The sequence below is a fragment of the Syngnathoides biaculeatus genome, chromosome 10 (assembly GCF_019802595.1).
Source record: "Syngnathoides biaculeatus isolate LvHL_M chromosome 10, ASM1980259v1, whole genome shotgun sequence".
Taxonomy (NCBI): Eukaryota; Metazoa; Chordata; class Actinopteri; order Syngnathiformes; family Syngnathidae; genus Syngnathoides; species Syngnathoides biaculeatus.
Window position 1 is genome coordinate 20,389,262 of NC_084649.1, and position 18,545 is coordinate 20,407,806.

The window sequence follows — 18,545 nt, forward strand, 5'->3', positions numbered from 1 at the left end:
GGATTTGCATTTTGACAAAACATTGGGATATTAATTAGTATTGCAACCAAAAATGTAGGAATCCCAGCAAGATGGTGGGACGAAATACATTTGAAATTACGAGAATTCGGGCAAAATTCTCAGAGGAAAACTGAAAGATCAAAAAGTTTTGAGGCGGAAAAGGCAAAAATGTGGGAAGAAGAAGTGAGGGAAAAAAATCAAAGTCTTTGAATTTTTTGATGCATTTCTGTCGACAGCGGCAGACAACTGCAATTTACGACGGGTCAGTGAAGTGTTCCTGCTGTGAAAAGCAAACAAACGCCGACAAAAAAGTTTGAAGTTTTATTTTGCACACAACAACAGGTTTTTTTTCCCCCTTACCCGTTTAGTTTGCTTCCCGCGTAAATTTATCGTAGAAAAATATTATATCACACACGCAAAATGAGCCCGATGTGGAATTAGGAAGAAACTGGGCTGACTTTTCCATTTAAGTCTCATCAAAACATCCGAAACAAAAAAAAACAACATTGACGCTTAAACAAGAACAACAAGTCGGCAAATGTACACAAATTCAGATAAATAAATACACACAAAAATAACAATTTATTCAGAATATTTGTCATTTTCTTTAAGGGATTGAAGTCCTTTTATCCCCAGTGATAAAAAAAAAAAAAACATTGCATCATTTTGACAATTTTATCACTTTAAGCTCCAAAGTTTCAACCTTGAGGCGCCAAAACGTCGCACGCCTCCACAATTTTTTTTCAACATTTTCAAAAACAACGGACCGACGGTTGCGATTTGTGCAAAATAGCGAGGTGACCATATTTGGACATGCGTGCGTCCTGCCCGGCGGAGGTTTCGGTGGTGATCGGAGTCTTGCAAATGTCGAAGATGGGCGGGAAAACCAATTTGCTTGCATCACGACCCATCGTCGCGCGACTCGTCCTCGGGACGAAATTTCTCGGAGCGGCGCCTTGAGATGCGAGTGACCCCAACGTGACCCCACGCGCGACCTTTTGGTGGGGAGGTGACTCGGCTCACTTGAATTTGGCGCTCGGTGAGCGGTTCTTCCAAAAAAAAAGTCTCGAACCCGTTTATTGCCACGCCCCTTTTCAAGTTTACCGCCAAGCTAAGCGTCAACCAAAAGCAGTTATGAATTTACCAAATCCACTGTATATCCTCCACTAGCATAATGCTAACAAAGGCTCAGGCTAAATGGTAGCAGCTAGGTGTCGGCGTTGCTACCATTTAGCTCCATACCGTAATTTCCGGCCTACAAGCCGCGACTTTTTTCGCATTTTTTTTAACGGCTGCAAGGGGGCAATCGAGCGGAAAAGGTCAGAGTGAGAGCGGTGGAATATATGTTCCGAGGAAGTGACTTTTACCGGCCCTGTTAGCGCAGTTCTAGCGTTACCGCTGTGCTAGCGTGTTGCTGCTGTGTTAGTGGCGTGTCTCTGTGGTATTTACTGCTAAATTTATTTTAATCTGCCCTGTTAGCATTAGCACTAACGTTAAACTCTTTTATGTGTACCCTCTTTCTTTGTCAATATGTCAGGTTTCAATGTGGGCACTTGCGGCTTTTACACAGCTGCGGCGTATGTATGTACCAAATGGTATTTCCTTTACAAATGTACTCGGTGAGGCTTGTAACCAGGAGCGCACTGGAGGCCGGGAATTACGGTGTGTCTATAAATATATATGAACACCAACGGTGCAGCAACACTTAAATAATAATGCACATATTCTTTATCCTCTGCCAAGAACGATTACAAATCCTTCCGTGCTGAGAAGCCCACAGAGGAGTGAAATCTCCAGTACAGTAAATTGGTAAGACTATTTTCTACTGCCCCCCCCCCGCCCCCCCTCGAGGTGGCCAAGGCACGCATGCCAAAAACAAGAAACAGTTTTTATTACTCTATGTGAAAAGTATACTCAAGTTTTTGTCATTTTCTTTTTTTCTGGGCGGCTGAAACGGATGATTGGCATCTCTATTTTTTAAATTTTTTTTCAAAGGGGAACGATGATTTGTGATTGTTTTACGTTACAAGCACGGCGACGACTTCCACTTGTATCTCAAGGCACCAGAGCGATTAAAAAAATAATAATAATAAAATAAAAAAAACAAGTGTGCTCTTCATCACAGTCAATGAGGTATTTTTCGCCTACCAAAGTTCACCATAAATGCACGACATAAAAATAGCGCGTATGAAATAAAAAAAAAAAAAATCATGGGAAGACATTTGCATTTCATTTGAAAACAACGTAAAGACGACAAGTCAGATGAAAAGATTTTACAGGAAACATCTTTCTTCCTTACATATTTCATTTTTAAGAACTGGGCTTCAAATGAGCTTCAACGCCGAGACGGAACGCAAACGCACAAAAACCAGCACAAGAAGGCTTTTCTCTTACAAAATGTCTTCATATAAAAAAGTCATGACAATATTTACACTATATTGTATTGTGCTTCATATTTTTTTTCTTTACACACAACCACATGCACACGCACACACACACGTGCGTTGTTTGTTTGTCGCCGCTCACAATGTAAACAAACAAAGTCCAGCGTACACGCGCGCTGATTGTTATTTGTCGAATGAAATGTGCGACTTCAAAACTTTTTGAAAGATGAATCTTGATTGGTGTGTTTTGTTATTGTTTTGATTTTTTTGAAGGTGTGGGGTGGGGGGGTGGGTCGCCTATATTTCCCCTCCAGACGTGAAACACGGACCGGGCGCAAGCTGCGAATGTTCCGCTTGGCTTTGAGGTGTTTGCGGTTGTCGGGGGCCCCCGGGAGGGGGGGGGGGGGGCTCTTCAAGAAGGAGGGTGGGAGGGAGGTGAGGGGGGGGGGGTGTTATCGGACGGGCGAGCTCATGTGACGGGCGTGTCGGCCCCTCTTAGCGCCGCTAATCCACATATAATTGCCTCCGAGAGGGCGACGTTCCGGAAGAAAACAGCAGTAGGTGACGTTGATGGAAAGCTGAGGGGATGGGATGGAATGCAGGGGGGGGACCAAAAATAATATGGGGGGGGGGGGTTGAGGGCGACTGCGCGATTCCGGAAGTTTCCACACAGTCAAGCAAAGCCTGGAAAGGCAGGAAGCACTTACTCAGAGGAGGGGAGGAAATTCAATTGTTGCCATGGAAACCGCCACACTTGAATTTAGGGGCGAAATTAAAAAAAAAAAAAAAAGTATTGGGACGCCCACGGAGGGCACGCGAGCATATGTTTTGGGACAGAAGACGACAAAATATTGGCGCGCCGAAAGGGAGTCGGTGGGAATTTGGACAAAAGTATTGGGACAGGTACAGGACGTCAAATGTGATGGGGGGCAGACGGGGGGGGGGGGTGATTTTGACAAATATTTTTGTTCCTCGTACCTTTTTCCACGCAGTCTCTCTAAGGTGGTTAAAACCACACACACACAAAAAAATAAATAAAAAAAAAAAAATCAAGGTGTGGGCTCTTCTTTTGCCGCATTGGGCGTGACAAAGTTCTTCCGGGCCCTCCGACATATCGGCGTGCTTTGTGCGGGTTCAGCAGCCGAGCGGACGTCAGCAAACGCTGCGAGGACGCCGGCCGCAGGTTTGAGCGCCGTTCGGTTTCCTGGGGAAAGGAAAGAACCAGGAGGTGCAACTTGGAGTTAGTCAGCTGGAAAGGCGTCAAACTGCAAAAAAAAAAAAAAAAAAAATGGGAGAGAAAAACAAAAGAGAGGACAATGGGAATATATTTATGTAGTTGATAAAATGATGCAGCAAAAAAGCAGAACGTTGGTTAACGATTCAATAAACTTTACGTCTGGTTTTCATTTTTTTTCACATTGGAGGCTCAATGAAGCGACAAACTAACTTGACTCTCTGGTGCATCCGGTCTACAGGTCCAGGGGAGGGCGGTCCAGACTGTTGTTGTTGTCCTCGGCGCCGTCAAGCGGGTTGCGGCTGATGACCAGTTCCAGCCGGTCGCCCGCCTCCGTGATGAGCGGCACGGCGAGGCAGCAGTCGAAGTCCCGGGTCCTGACGTGGTTCACCTGGAACAGAGACCCGAGGCGGAGTCTTTCATGGGTCCCGAGTCCTAAAACGGACGCCTCGAGTCCAGTCACGTGTCTCGAGCGCACCGCCGTCGGTCGACGGCGAAGGTTTCGGCTCGCGGCGTCGATCGCTACCTGAAGGATCCTGTCGTAGGGACGGAGGCCCGATCGGTCGGCCGGTCCGTCGGGTCGGACCATGTTGACGTAAACGCCCTTTTCCAGGAAGCCGTCGGACACGCTGAAACCGAAGTCGTCGCTTTCGGGATCTTTTATCACCGTTACCTGCGAGACGTGAAAAGGAGAATGGACCTCGAGGACCGGGACAACAGTGGCGGGTTTGGGTTCTTCGCTGACCTCCGACCCCCCAAAGCCAAAGAAATCACCCCAAAAATTCATGATAGTTTTTGGAGTCCAGCAGCAGATTTCTGCTCGAGAACCTGCAACCGAAGATTCTGTTCGACCGGAGGAGTCGCTCGGATAGGTCGGAGAGGGAACTGACGAATGACGCTTCAAATCTACTTGAAGGACTGGGAACAGTCGAAATCCCGGCTCGGAGACTTCCCAAATGTCGAAGAAGAATGCGAGAGGCACCGTTTGAAGGTTCACCTCTCAAAATCTAGGACAGAAATGACATTCGTCCCGGTACGAATTCCCGCTCCAAAGATGTTTCCGACTGTAACGATCGACAGACCGCGGGAACAGAAAATACGTGCGATCTGGACGCTTCCTCACGTTTACGTAGTGCTACGCTTGGTACTGTTAAAGTTCTCACCCCGAGGAACGTGGGCTACATTCAGCCTTGAGCGACTTTCCCTTCAATCTTGCAGAAATTCCTGGCCGAGGCCACTTCTCTATCCCGTCGCCCTTAAAAGGCTCACCCCGACCGACGCTGGACCCACGTTAAATATAGCCACACGTGGATTTTTGTTCTTAAGCTACTTCCAACTGCAACAATCGCCATGAAACCCAGAAACGGCGCAAAAACTGAAGGGAGCAAGAACGTGGCCCTGATGTGGATTTCATCCCCGTGCCGACCACAACAATCAACCTTTGCGGTTTTTTGTCTGTTAGCCTAGCATTCGAGGTTTGTGGTCTGAGGTTCTGACTGACTTTGTGGAGCTCCAGCGGCGTCGGCGACAGGAGCCCTTGCATCTCCTCCTTGATGCGGCGGGACTCCCAGGTCCTCTCCGACACCCTCAAGGAGGCCTTGGACTTGGGTTCCGGGTGCGCGGGCGGGGACAGGCTGTCCTGGAACAAGTGCGGGCCCGAGTGGAGCAGCTCGTCGGCGTGGAACTGGACCTGCAGCCGGGCGTCTGCAAGGAGGCGGGGAGCGTAAAATACAAGTCCAAAACATCCCTTGATAAAGAATATAAAAAAAATGATTGATAATTTGCTAACGATATCTTTGTTCGTGTCATCCAGCAACAAAGACTGACAGGAAAAACAGCGAAACACTCTTCTGCGATTAAAGGAGATCTTTTTGTGTGTAAAGTTCTGAGTTTTCCACCGAACGAGTCGAACTTTTCCCCCGTGAAGTCCAAATTTTTCCGAGCGGCGCTGACCTTGGTGGTCGTGCAGGGGCGCCCCCTGGCGGAGGAGGGCGTTACGGCGCAGGGGGCTCTTCCGGCCGTGGCTCAGGACGGGATCCGTCGCGGGCTTGTTGACGTCTTCTACGCCCAAAGTGATGGCCGTGCCGGTCATGATGGACGCCTGCGGGAGACCAACTACATGAGCAATTCGGTATTTATGTACGCCGTGTTCGCTTTGAAGGGTTCCGCTTACTGCGCCGTTACATCGAGGCCAATTTCCACGAGCCTACCTTTAGATTTTTGGCATTTTGGTTGCTAGCATTAAGCTAGCTGACTTGTTGAACAGTTTCTCTCACTTGTCACTTTACGGGAAAGTTGAAAGTTTTTTTTTTTGCGCTAAACGCTAACTAACCTCGATTTCTCTGAGGAGTTCCGATTGGCCGCAGGTCTCCAGGTCCTCCAGGGCCTGACACCAGAAACTGTCGTCCGAGTCCACCAGAATTCCGTCCGACGGTTGTCCGAGGAAACTGACGGGACCAAAATTTTCAAGTCGATACGCTTTTAAAACAAGGAGGTTTTATTGCCTTGTTGTCTTACCTCGATGGTTTTTCCCACTCGTCCTCGCTGAAGCCGCCGTCGCTGAAGGGGTAGTTCTTCCGGCAGCCAGGAGGGGGCGTATCTGTGCGTTGTTGCTGCTGCTGCTGCTTGGCGCTGCGCCACTCGTGAGGATGGAGTGCGATGCCAGTGGAGGCCTGTTGGCTGTACGTGCCTACGCGGTACAAGATTCATGGAAATTCATTCATTCATCTTCCGTAACGCTAATCCTCACAAGGGAAAAGAGATGCAACCAATCCCAGCTGTCGTCGCAAAGGAGGCGGCCCACACCCTGAACTGGTCGCCAGCCAATCGCAGGGCATATAGAGACAGACAACAGTAATCACACCTATGGGCAATTTAGAAAGTTTAATCAATGTTGCATGTTTTGGGGATGTGGGAGGAAACCAGAGTGCCCAGAGAAAACCCACGTAGGCATGGGGAGAACATACAAACTCCACATGGGGGGATTTGAACCCTGGACCTCAGAACTGTGAGGTTTGATGTAAATATACTTTTTCAGTCTTCAAACTCCCCCGTCCCCCTGACAAAAACAAAACAAAATAAAAACCATACCCTGGCTGCAGTATCCGGCGTCCAGCCCGGACCCGTCCCACGAGTCCAAGGCGGAGTCCACGCTGGGGACGTAAAGTTCCGACAGTTTGCCGGTCTGCCGTCCGTCCGTCAGGTCGGTCAAGTCGTCGTCGTCGTCGTCGTCGTCGGGGTCGCTGAGCTCGTTCTCGGTGGCGTCGTCCGCCTCGCTGGCTTTGGGCTCGTCTGCGGCTTCCCGACCACAAAAGAGACTCGTTCAGACGGCAACGTGGAAATTTAGCCGGGAAGGCACTTTGGTAAAAACTCAAGTTTGTTTTGAAAAAGTCTGAATTGTGTGTCTGTGTGTGTGTGTGTGTGTGGGGGGGGGGGGTCATGCTTGAAAAGAAACAGGAAGTCGGCATTTTTGCTTGGAATGGGACCTTTCAGGGACACGTTGGCCAAGTGCAAAGATGCCATTTTTTTTTTTATGCCGATGGGGCCAATTCAAAAATTTGATTCGCTAGACTTGCTTATCACCAGAAGGCCCCCCCCCCCCCCAAAGCCCAAAAAGGCTCCAGAGGTCACGGATGAAAAGAAACAGGAAGGAAGGCAGCAATTTTAGCTGATTGTGGCTATTTTTTTAAGGACATGTTGGCCTCATAATTAAAAAAAAAATAAAAATAAAAAAACGGAGATAAGTTGGCACGGGAAGACAGTTGGACTCAGCAAAATGAGATTTGGGTACCTCAAGTGGACCCACAAAAAGTCTCAAGAAGCCAACTCTGAAAGGATAACACAGGAAGTTGGTCATTTTGCTTTGGAGCAGCCATGTTAGAGTCATGTTGACCACGGCAAAGGAGATGCATAACTCCGCCATTTTGGCTCTGAGTGGCCATTTTGTGGCGGTCATCTCTGCAAACCGAAGTCCTTCAAAGACAATATTTCAAAATTCAGCCCAATTCAGATTGACTTGGCAACACGAGTTTGGAGAAGATGTGTTTATTTGGAATAGACCCCGCAAAAACCCTCGGGAAGCCATGCCGGAGCAGGCAAAGGAAATGTGCAATTTTGGACCGAAAACAGACATTTTGAGATCCTGTCGTCCATTTTCAGGGATCCATTCATCCGTTTCTTTGCTGCTTATCCTCACGAGGGCCGGGGGGAGCGCTGGAGCCTATCCCAGCTGTACACTCTGAACTGGTCGCATGCAAAGTCCATAGAGTCAGGGCCGGGACGGAACCCGGGTCCTCAGAACTGTGAGGCCGACGCTTCACCAGCTGATCCACCGTTTCGGGGATCCTTCAGATCAATTCGCCCTTGGGATTCGATCCGATTGCCACCGACTTCCATTGATGCAAGAGTATGTATGCATTTTTGTAGTTCCCGACAAGACTAAAAAAAAAAGAAAAAATCATCCCTGAATGCCAATTTCACCACGCAACAGCAAATTGGTCAGACGCGTGGTGGAGGAAGTCGGCCATTTTGGTTGGATTCCTCACCATTTCGATCATCATCCTCACCGCCACCTTGGGGCTTACCGTCGAGCATCTTCTTGATCTTGAGCGTGACGGTCTCGCCGGCCATCTGCAGGAGGTGAATGGCCTCGCTCAGGGGTTTCCCCTTCAGGCTGACGCTGTTGATGGCCAGGATGCGGTCGCCCACGTGGATCGCACCCGTCCTGCACACGGACGAACCCAACACACACACACAGCTAAAGCGGCCAAAATGGCGGAGAATTTCTGCAAATTCCCCCCCCCCGCAAGGCCACTTTGGTGCTTTGGAAAAGTTTGAGTGAGCAACCTCGACCCAACCGGTGCGCTCCCCCCACTGGAGAAATGTCATTTCATTGTGATACGTTTCTGTCAGCACCTCACCTCTTCTACCCAACGGCGGCTCGTGAAATTGCTGAGCGGCAAGTAACTCTGGGAAACCGCCGGCCGAGCAAAAAAAAATGTTAACGTCGAGCCCCGGTCGTGTCTCGTTTATGTCGACATCTCACGCGCTTGTTTGGGGGCAACTTCCGAGCTCCGATGTTTAATTGGCAGCGGAACATTGTTTTTGTCACGCGATCTGCCCGGGGTCAAACAACGGCCGATAATAAGAAAACAAAAGAAACAAGTGAACGTCATCTCCTTCTGAAACACGGCGTGTGGGACGGTGCCCCGACTTGGCAAAGCGGGATGCCCCGCCCCCTTTTTTTAGACAAACACCCCCCCCCCCCACTCACAGTTCAGGGCTCAGCAAACTTTTTGAGGCTGAAGGCTACTTCGTGAGCACCGATCGTATGAAGGGCTACGTGACCTGTTTTTGCGGCAAATTTCAGACTCACTTCGTTACACGTACATAAACAAAAACATTTTTGTTTTAATTGATTGTAGTAAATGACATTACAGGTACTTTAAAATTGTAATTCACGTAAGCAATTCAGATTCCGAATTTAAAGCACAAATAATAGTAACAATTTGTGGGCAAAGGTATTTTTAGAGCACAGCTCGCGGGCGCCTTATGTGGTCCTCGCGGGCACCGGGTTGGTGACCCCGGCCCGTTTTACTCCCTCACAGACTCAGACGACAATAAAACGACACAAAACGTGGCGAAAATGTCGTGACTATGCCAAAAGTGACCCAAAATACACCCAAATTGCAAATATGTTGTTCCCGCTCGAAGGTGCACACGCGTCGTACCTCTCGGCCAGGCCCCGCTTGGTGAGCCCGGAGATGGTGATGGGGTCGAAGGGCTCCTCCGTGCCCGAGATGGTGATGCCCAGCGGGCCGCCGTAGCGCTTCAGCTCCACCGTGTAGATGATGCTGCCGGACGTCTCCTGCTCGTCTGCGAACACGCGGGTGTGCTGTCGCGTAAACAATTGAGGCGGCGACCCGTTTCCGTGGCAACCATCATCATTCGGCACCGGATTCTTACTCCGCGCGTGTTTATGTCAGCTGTTGCTTATTAAATAAATTGTGAATATCCAAACAAGATAGACGGGATAGGCTCCAGCACATCTGGAACCTTGTGAGGATAAGCGGCTCAGAAAATGGATGGATGGGTGGAATAAAAAGCCAACTTGGAAGCTGAGTTCTTGTCAACAGCGCCTCCGTGTGGTCGTCTACCCCGCAGAATCCTGCCAGTCTCTCCGTGCGGCACGATTCCAGGTTCCATGTCCATTGTCCAAGTCGCTTATCCTCACAAGGGCCAGCGCTTATCCCAGCTAACATTGGGCAAAAGGTGGACTAACACCCTGAACTGGTCGCCAGTCAGTCAGCGGGTTTTCGTTTTTGCTTGCATTTGCGACGAGGCCTCCCTCACCCGAGTTGTCCTCGTCCTTGCGGATCTTGAGCTTGACCAGCTCCTCGCACTGCTGCAGGATTTGCTCGGCCTCCTCCCGCGAGCAAGAATCCAGACGCACGTTGTCGATGGACAGGAGTTTGTCGCCCGGCTCCAGAGTTCCCGTCCTGCAGGGACGGACGACACCAGGAAAAACCACAATTGTGACACATTATGACATTCACCCATCGTCCAGGCAGAATTGATTAATTTCTGAGGATAAAAAGAATATTATTTCAGGAATTGAGTTCTATTTTTTTGAAAATGATTCTTTTTCTCCCTTTTTTAATATCATGAAATTACAATTTAACGTAACTGGCATAATGCATCTCTGTTCTCGTTAAGTTTACAGCTTTTTTAAAAATCATTATTTATTATTTTATTATTATTCGAAAAAAAATTATGACTTTTTCCACACATAAAAATAAACATTTATTATTATGTTGTGTCCTTTAAAAATGGGCAATTTTTCCACTTTTAAACCATTTAACAATTATTTTCAAATTATTATCATCTTGGAAAGTTTGACAGACGTACTTTTTTTTTTTTAACAACTTTTAGTTTTCAAGTATTGTATTATTTCTTCATAAGTATACAAATTTGCTTTTCTTTCATTTTTCTTGAAAAAATGAAAAACATAACACTTTAACGCAAGTCATTTTACGGGCAGGTTGTAAAAATTCAATTTTACTCTCATAAGATTCAGATTTTTTTGTACTGGCAAACAAACGTCACTGCTGGTTGAAATCTTGCTAATTATGCTAATGCTAACTACTTGAGTGGTCCCGTTGTGATTGGTCGCTCACCTGTGGGCCATGCTGCCCTTCTTGATGTCCGAGATGATCAGAGGCTCTCCCTCCTTCTTATTGGCTGCAGGTGAAGAACCCAAAGCACGTGATTAATCAAGCAAACCGCCGACTGACCGTCACTCCACAAGCAGTTTTTGCATTTGGCCACGAGAGGGCGCCACAGTAGTGTACACTTCGTCTTGCGCCTGGCAGGTGAAATCAGTTCATGTGGATCCCGACTGAGCAGCTTGAGATTCTGGCTCCTGTATCTTATTACATCAATTTCTTGTAGGAATTATAGTTTATGAGGGAAAATGAGAAACAGACAGAACTTTTCACACTGAGTCAATCGTGCAAAAGCGCTTACCGCTAATGGTGAGTCCTAGCTCCACACCTCTTTTCTTGGGTAGTTTGACATGGAAAGTTCCGCTACTGGGCACCACGGACTCTGTGAGGAAACAAAACGCAAAAACCGGACGTAGTTGAGCTCCGCCTGCCGTCCCGGCCGCACGCCGCTCGCAGGTCGGCACCTGCCACGTCGAACTCGATCTCCAGGAGGACTTTGTTGGCGAGCGCGGCGTCACGCAGCAGCTGGTTGGCCTCCTCCAGGGTGCCGTCCTCGGTAGCGATGCCGTTGATGGACAGCAGCCGGTCGCCCACCTGCAGGAGTCCGCACCTGCGCGGGGGAGACGCTAACTGACGGACTGGAAAAAAATCCCCAATCGACCGACTCAACAACAAAGAGCGAACCAAACGGAACTTCCGGTGCTTAAAATTTCTCCTAACTGACTGATGACTTCACTCACTCCCCCACAGCAATCAAAACCAAAGTCCTCAACGGAGTCCCGAAGTTGCCGGTCCCCGCCCAGGGCTCACCTCTCGGCCGAGCTGTCGGGTTCGATGAATCGCACGAGCGGCGGCGCCGAAAGGGTTTCGGTGGCAAAGATTCCTCCTTGCAGCTGGACGCCAAAGCCGTTGAGGGGGTCGCCCGTCAAGACGACCTCGCCGGTCTCCACGTGGACCACCTGACCGCCCGGACCCACTGAACTGGACGCAAGCGAAACTGAACACACACACAAACACACATGCAGTAAATTGACGTGACAACCATTGGTGTCTTTGGCAGACTTATTAATAAAAGTAATTGCAGACTAGTTGATCCACATCATGACATTACAGTACTTGAAGTCGCATCTAACTAACACCAAGAAAAAAACTTTTCAAAATTCGCCAGTTTATGTTCTAACCTCACCTAAGTTTAGACTAACGCCCCTAAAAACCATAAAAAGAGCAAATTCTGCTCACTATAACCATATCCAAACCCCAACCCCAACCCTAACCCTATTACAAACTAACTGCCCCACCCTACTATCCCCTCTTCCAAACTTAATCTTAACCCCCTTCTCCCATCCTAATCCAAACCGTAATCGTTTCCTTAACTTAATCTATGTTTTTCCTAACCCTAAAACCCTACCTTCCGAACTAAACCTCAATCTCGAACACAACGAAATTTCATCTGATCTTTTCAGAAGCTTTACGTTCAATCGACAAACCGCATAAATGTCAGATTTCAAGCATGGGATACACTCGTTTAGACCTCCATAAAACTGTCATAAAAAATTATTTGGATATGAAAGGGGATCTAACTGTTACCCATACCAATCCACAAACACAACCCTAATCCTAACATCAACCCTAACCCTAAGCAATGACAATAGCCCAAAAACTGTTGTAAAGTGTTACGGTCGATCCTTGCCCAAACCTCAACCACAACCCCAACCCTTAACCATAAATGCTAATTCCCTAACCCTAACCCTCGTCCTAAACATTCCAATCCTAACCCACCAACAGTTCATCAGTTTTAGCCCTAACTATCATTGAAACCAGAAACCTCTCCTCTCACACGGTTATGGATACAACCGCGGACTGTTTCAACAGAAACATAAAAATGAGTGCAGAGAGCAGGGTGAAGCTCACGGGAGCTTTTGTGGTCTTTCTTTCGATGTCTGCGTTTGAGGAGAGAGTTCCGGGGGCTCATGGGGACCGTGGACCTTGGGAGCGTGGCGGAACCTTGGCAGCATGGGGCCGACGCGTTCCCGGAGCCCGGAGAGAAACTGGCCGACACCAGAGCTGAGGACGTACAGTACGCGGAAGTAAACGCCGCGAACGTCAGAAAAACGTCTGCGTGCGTGTGTGCGTCCGCGCTCACACTTGCAGTAGTCAAGATTGTTGTTGTTGACCACGTTGTTGTTGGAGGCGGTCCAGGACTTGTGCAGGGTGGAGTCGGCATTGCAGTGAGTGGAGTTTGCCAGCGGCGGACAGAAGTTGACGCACGGGTCCCACGAGTGAGGGTGGTCCGACTTCTGGACCTTCACTGGAACACACGTCGGAACAAACACACAAATGTTTTCTAATGTTCACCGTGTACCGTTGTCACTTTGGGCCACATGACTGCCTACCTTGCTAGCTACCCACATTCCAAGCCGCAAGCATCCAACTTACCTGCCAAACGATTTTATTCAGAACCAACCTCCCTGCCTATCTACCGTGCCACCTACCAGACCTTCTATGAGTTATTGATGAGTCATCAATACAAAAAGCTTCCAACGTATCGACCGACCAACGGACATTCCTGACAAGCGACCAATCAACTCGCTTCTTGTCGTATTAGCGTGGAACAATAACATCAGTAACAAGTGACCTGAGCGCATTTTCCTGTTCTTCCAGTTCGAATCCTACGGTTAAGGCGATTGCGTGGACTGTGACTAGCCTACGTACCGGTGTCGTGGTGTTTGCTCCCAGTCATCCTGGTCTGGTGCGCGGGGAGCATCTCCAGCCTGACCAGTTCGGTGGTGCTGGCCAGCAGCTGCGTGGCCTCCAGGACGCTGCAGTGCTCCGTGGACGTCCCGTCGATGGACAGGAGGTGGTCGCCGGCGTGCAACGCTCCGCATCTGACCGTAAGATCAACTTATTAACCTGCATTTTTTTCTGTTTGGGGGTAGGGCGGGGGTCAGAATGGGGTCTGTACCTGTCCACCACACTTCCTGGCTTGACCCGCTCGATGACAATGACCCGTTTGTTTCGATGGCTGGCTGACGTCAGCGTGATCCCCAGTGTGGCCCCCGGAGGTTTTGCCATCTCCACCAGGAGGGGACCTGACGCATTGGTCATTGTGTCTGATTGAGTCCCCAAAAAAAAAAAGAACAAATCCAATATTTAATAATCTATCATTCAGTGAATGTCATATATTGTCATATGGTCATACTGACCAAAAAAAAATGGTTGCTCAAACATTTGTGGAATGTGACAGAAATCGTGTATGATGGTGACAAGAAAGCTAACAGCGAGAGTAAAGCGCACCCATGATGGTGACGTCGTACTCAATGTGGAACAGAGCTTCCTGCCCGCACTGGGCCAACACGCCGAGGGCGTCGCTGTGGCTGGCGTTGTGCAGCGGCACGCCGTCCACAGTCAGGAGGCGATCGCCCGGGCGCAGCGTACCCTCCCTGCGAACACACGCACGCACAAATCCAGTTCAAACTTGCTAGCGATGGGGCTAAATGTCTCGAAGTTTGTCTTCGAAAGGATCCTAGAAGGGGACTGTGAAAATGGTTAGTGGTTCTGTCATGGTCCTGCCGGTCCCAGCCTTGGTGGTGCAGGTCCCCTACACACCTGCGTTGATTATGAGGTCCACACATGCGCCTCATCTGCGATAGTGAACCCCAAGACTTATAGGACCCAGCGGACTGTCTGGCTTTGCCAGATTGTTGCCATCCATGCCTCGTTCTAGCACTCCCTTGTTTCTGACCCAGAATCCCGGTGTATCGACCTCTGCCTGTCCTCCGACCAACCCAGTAAGCTTAACGTCCTTGATACTGCTGCTCTCTCTGACTGACCTCCCGGCTTACGACCTTGGAACGAATAAAGACCTTCTTTTAACTGCCTTCCGGCTTACCGAGTCGTGCATTTGGGTCCACACTAGAGTTCTGGTTATGACAGGTTCTCTTGCCAGACCTGACCTTGCCTGACAAAATGCCAGAAATACTTGTCTGCCAAACTTCCTTTTGCCAAGTCAAACTGTCTTCAGCGGAGGAATTTTGCCTTTTGAAAGACGCCAGGGAATAGGTAACAACCCTCCAATGGCTGTAACTCGTATTTCTTTGGGCATCGCTTTGTGAGAATATTTTTTTGGGGTGGGTCTACTCATGGCAGACACCTTCACCCAATCTCACTTTTGCATGGTTAAATACCTTCAGGGGCTGAATTGCAACAAACAAAAACAAACCTAAAAGGTCAAAGTAAAGTCCAGGAGGATTGAAGAGAACTGGATCATATTACCTGAAATTGAAAATGTCAGACTTCCTGTGTCTATTCAGACTTTTTGGTGGGTCTACTCCTGATAGACACGCCTACCAGATTTCATTTTGCTTAGTCAAACTGACTTCAGAGGCAGAATTTTAAAACAATCATTTGAAAGACGGCTGGAAATGTCCAACACCGAAACAATGGACTTGAGGATTTTACCGGGTATGTTCTCGAGACGTTTTTTGTGGGTCTGCTCATGGTATGTGCAGTCAAATTGGCTCCAAGGGCTGAATTTTGAATAAGAAACCAAAAAAATCCAGGAAGAACTCCCAAGGGAAATTGGCCGCTACAGAATTAATATGGCAGAACTCCTGCGTCTTTCTAGGCACAGACGACTTCGTCAGACTTTTGTGTGTCGACTCACGATGGACACGCCTACCAAATTTCCTGTTGCACAGTCAAACTGGCTTCACGGGCTGAATTTTTAAAAAGAACCAAAAAAATCCAGGAGGAACTCCCGAGGGAAGTTGGCCGCGCCAGAATTTAGACTGCAGAACTCTTGCGTCTTTCCAGGCACGGATGACTTCGTCAGACTTTTCAGTGTGTCGACTCACCATGGACACGCCTGCCAAATTTCCTGTTGCAGGGTCAAACTGGCTTCGCGGGCTGCATTTTGCCAAAATCGTGTGCGTCGACGACGTTTTGCCCAATTGCCGTCCTCGGCTGCAGTCAGGAGCCGGAGATTGCGACCGCTCCCACTCGACTTGTCGGTCGCAATACTGGATTTGTTCTCTCTCTCCGCATTTTTTTTTTTAAAGCCATTTTCTCCTCAATGCAAGAAGACTCTGTGTGAAAGCGAGGATTAACTTGCCTCCGACTGGCACAGAAATGGGATAGAAAGCAGCGTGAACGCCTCATTTCCTCCGGGCTGACCCACATTTTGGGAGGCAATTATCTTTGCTTAACCGAAGCCCGGGGGCCCCGCGGACTCCGAGGAGGAGATACCGAGGCCGTGGCCAAAGCCGCGTCTTTGATGCCCGCGTCCGTCTTGACCGACGTCGGCCAGGTGGAAAACTGTTCTGTTGAGCGTCCCCGCGTTTGGAAAGGACTTCGTTCTCTTTGACGTTTACAAAAAAAAAAAAAAAATTGTATATGTTAGTTTTGTGAACAGCTGTATCGTTTTAAATTTTTTTCTTTTGAAACACAAATGTCATGTAGCTTTGTAAAAGATGAAACGAAAGACGTCGTGAAAAGAAGGTCTTCCACGGATGAAAAATGGAGATTAAAGACAGTCAAATAGCCATCAAATGCACGCACGGAAAATATACATCAAAGATGATGTAAAATGAGTACATCAAAGACACGCGCGAGGTAAACGTCATTAAAAACAGAATCGCATCAAAGGCGCTGGAAAAGGTAATTAATGATACGTGAAAAACGGACAACGCGTGCATAAAAGGCAGATGTCAAAGATGCCAAAAAAAAGACATGAAAAACTGGCAGCAAAAACGCTCGGGTAAAACTTAAAAGATGTCTGAAGCAAACGGACACGCGGAATGTTTCAAAGACGTGGAAAAAACAACATCAAAGACGCATGTGAGCGATAGCGTGCAAAAAGAACGACATCAAACACACCCACTGAAAAACGCGCCTCAACGACATGACAAGCAAGCATAAACATAAAAAAAAAGAATGACATCATAGAGCCGTCAAAGATGTAAACAATGTACATCCTTCCGTCCGTTTCCAATGCCGCTTATCCTCACAGGGGTCGCGAGAGCCATTCCCAGCTGACTTGAGGCTAAAGGCAGACTACACGCCAGTCAGTCGCAGGGCGCATATAGAGCTCGTGCACCTACGTTATAAAATCACGTGACTTTTGTTTACCGCGCCACATTGCCGGTCTAGCAAAGCATTGCTCAAGTCCTGATCCTGTGAAGAGCTAACACAAGATCTCTGTTTCCCCACACAGCTGTTTTCAGCATTTACACGAGAACAAAAATCTTGCTTTTGAGACCCGTTTTGCTCAAATGTTTGCATTTTCATGCTCTGAAATGTTATTATTTCTGGAGAGCTCGTGCACCTACGTCATAAAAATCACGGGACTTTTGTTTACCTCGCCATTTTGCCGGTCAAGCTAAGCATTGCTCGATGCTAAGTCGGTTGGAGACGACACGGAAATATGTCTCGTAGCACGACGGCCAGAGTCTTGTCCGATCCCGTCACACATTTAGAAGGTGAAAATAAACTATGGTATGTGGAAAAATTATATTAACTCGGCATAGAGGATCCATATTTAATGCCGAAGTCGATGTTTCCGCCGATAAGAAAGTGGACTTTTCACCCGCTTCCGCTTGTCTTGGACAACTGGATCTACGCGTGGATCTGGTGAGTAAGTCGTCGAGATTTACACGGAACAGTTTGAAAGCGTAGACAAGTCTAGACGCATACAAATACTTTGTTGCTGGATCTGTTCTCAATCAGGAATAAATCCCTCATAGTGACTGTTTTGATGGCTCGAGAACGCGGAAGCGTGTTCGGCCACACGTTAACCTTTGCCGGAATCCATCCATCTTTTCAGATAGTATTCAATACAAATACCAATATTTAAATCAATGACGCCCGGTTTTACACAAACTCGCATTCATTGACTATGACTGGGAAAAAAAAGAGGACGGGGAGTCGGCTCATCTGTACACGGAAGCGTATTGCGGCCACATGCACACACACACCTCTAAACCTCTCTGTGACAGATATATATTTTTTAAATATGCTTTTTCCTCAAATGAGTCAATTTGGCATGATTAATACTTCTTAATTTGAGATCAGGAATAATTCCTACCTGAAATGAAGCGATCCCTACACAGGCGTCTCTGTATTTTGGTTGGGCCACCATCCATCATTTTTTATTTGCTGAAATCCATTGATATTTTCTGGTCTTTTCATCTGGTATTCCATAGAATGATCTCGGGTGTTGCGAATATTCTGCTCCGGTTCAACGTCGCCCACAATGTCGAGCAGCTGTTTGGCCGGCAATATGGCGCCGTGAAAACGGTGACGGCACGTGCGCGAGCTCTATAGACGCTCTCGCTAAGTGGGAATCGATCCCACGTATCACGTAGCAAAGCCAGGCATCTGCACCGCTATACCAGCAGTGACGTCGATGTACATCAACAACACAAAGAAAAAGGTACAGAGACACACATGGAAAGACAGACACAAAACTCTGACATCAGAGACGTGAAAAACAAAAAGACAAAAGTCTGTGCGCAAGTGCGCGCGTGTGCGTGTACTCGTGAAGGAAAAAAAACACAAAAAAAAAACAAGCGCTGATACACTTATTAAAGAATCCTTTTTTCATACTTTTCTGTTGCCGCTGTCCCACTTCAGCTTTTCTTTCAAAGACTCGACAGAGTAAAAATAGTTTGCGGTGTCATCACGTCGAAGCCGAGGAGGCGCAAGATG

At 48.1% G+C, this 18,545-nt stretch overlaps 1 protein-coding gene across 1 annotated transcript in view; it reads right to left on the minus strand.

Moving 5' to 3' along the window:
- Positions 1 to 3,024: 3,024 nt before the first annotated feature.
- The window catches only part of grip2b (glutamate receptor interacting protein 2b), a 50,282-nt gene continuing 34,761 nt past the window's right edge, over positions 3,025 to 18,545 (minus strand). Inside the window, exons 7-26 of the mRNA XM_061833496.1 lie at positions 14,136 to 14,281; positions 13,804 to 13,951; positions 13,554 to 13,726; positions 12,985 to 13,149; positions 12,753 to 12,905; positions 11,652 to 11,838; positions 11,306 to 11,451; positions 11,143 to 11,223; positions 10,794 to 10,857; positions 9,970 to 10,115; positions 9,348 to 9,492; positions 8,202 to 8,341; positions 6,709 to 6,915; positions 6,136 to 6,307; positions 5,951 to 6,065; positions 5,572 to 5,719; positions 5,120 to 5,322; positions 4,145 to 4,291; positions 3,832 to 4,009; positions 3,025 to 3,649 (exon numbers count right to left, since the gene is read on the minus strand). Of these exons, the coding sequence (XP_061689480.1) occupies positions 3,854 to 4,009; positions 4,145 to 4,291; positions 5,120 to 5,322; positions 5,572 to 5,719; positions 5,951 to 6,065; positions 6,136 to 6,307; positions 6,709 to 6,915; positions 8,202 to 8,341; positions 9,348 to 9,492; positions 9,970 to 10,115; positions 10,794 to 10,857; positions 11,143 to 11,223; positions 11,306 to 11,451; positions 11,652 to 11,838; positions 12,753 to 12,905; positions 12,985 to 13,149; positions 13,554 to 13,726; positions 13,804 to 13,951; positions 14,136 to 14,281 (2,842 nt within the window). The 3' untranslated portion in view covers positions 3,025 to 3,649; positions 3,832 to 3,853. The remainder of the gene's footprint in view (positions 3,650 to 3,831; positions 4,010 to 4,144; positions 4,292 to 5,119; positions 5,323 to 5,571; positions 5,720 to 5,950; positions 6,066 to 6,135; positions 6,308 to 6,708; positions 6,916 to 8,201; positions 8,342 to 9,347; positions 9,493 to 9,969; positions 10,116 to 10,793; positions 10,858 to 11,142; positions 11,224 to 11,305; positions 11,452 to 11,651; positions 11,839 to 12,752; positions 12,906 to 12,984; positions 13,150 to 13,553; positions 13,727 to 13,803; positions 13,952 to 14,135; positions 14,282 to 18,545) is intronic.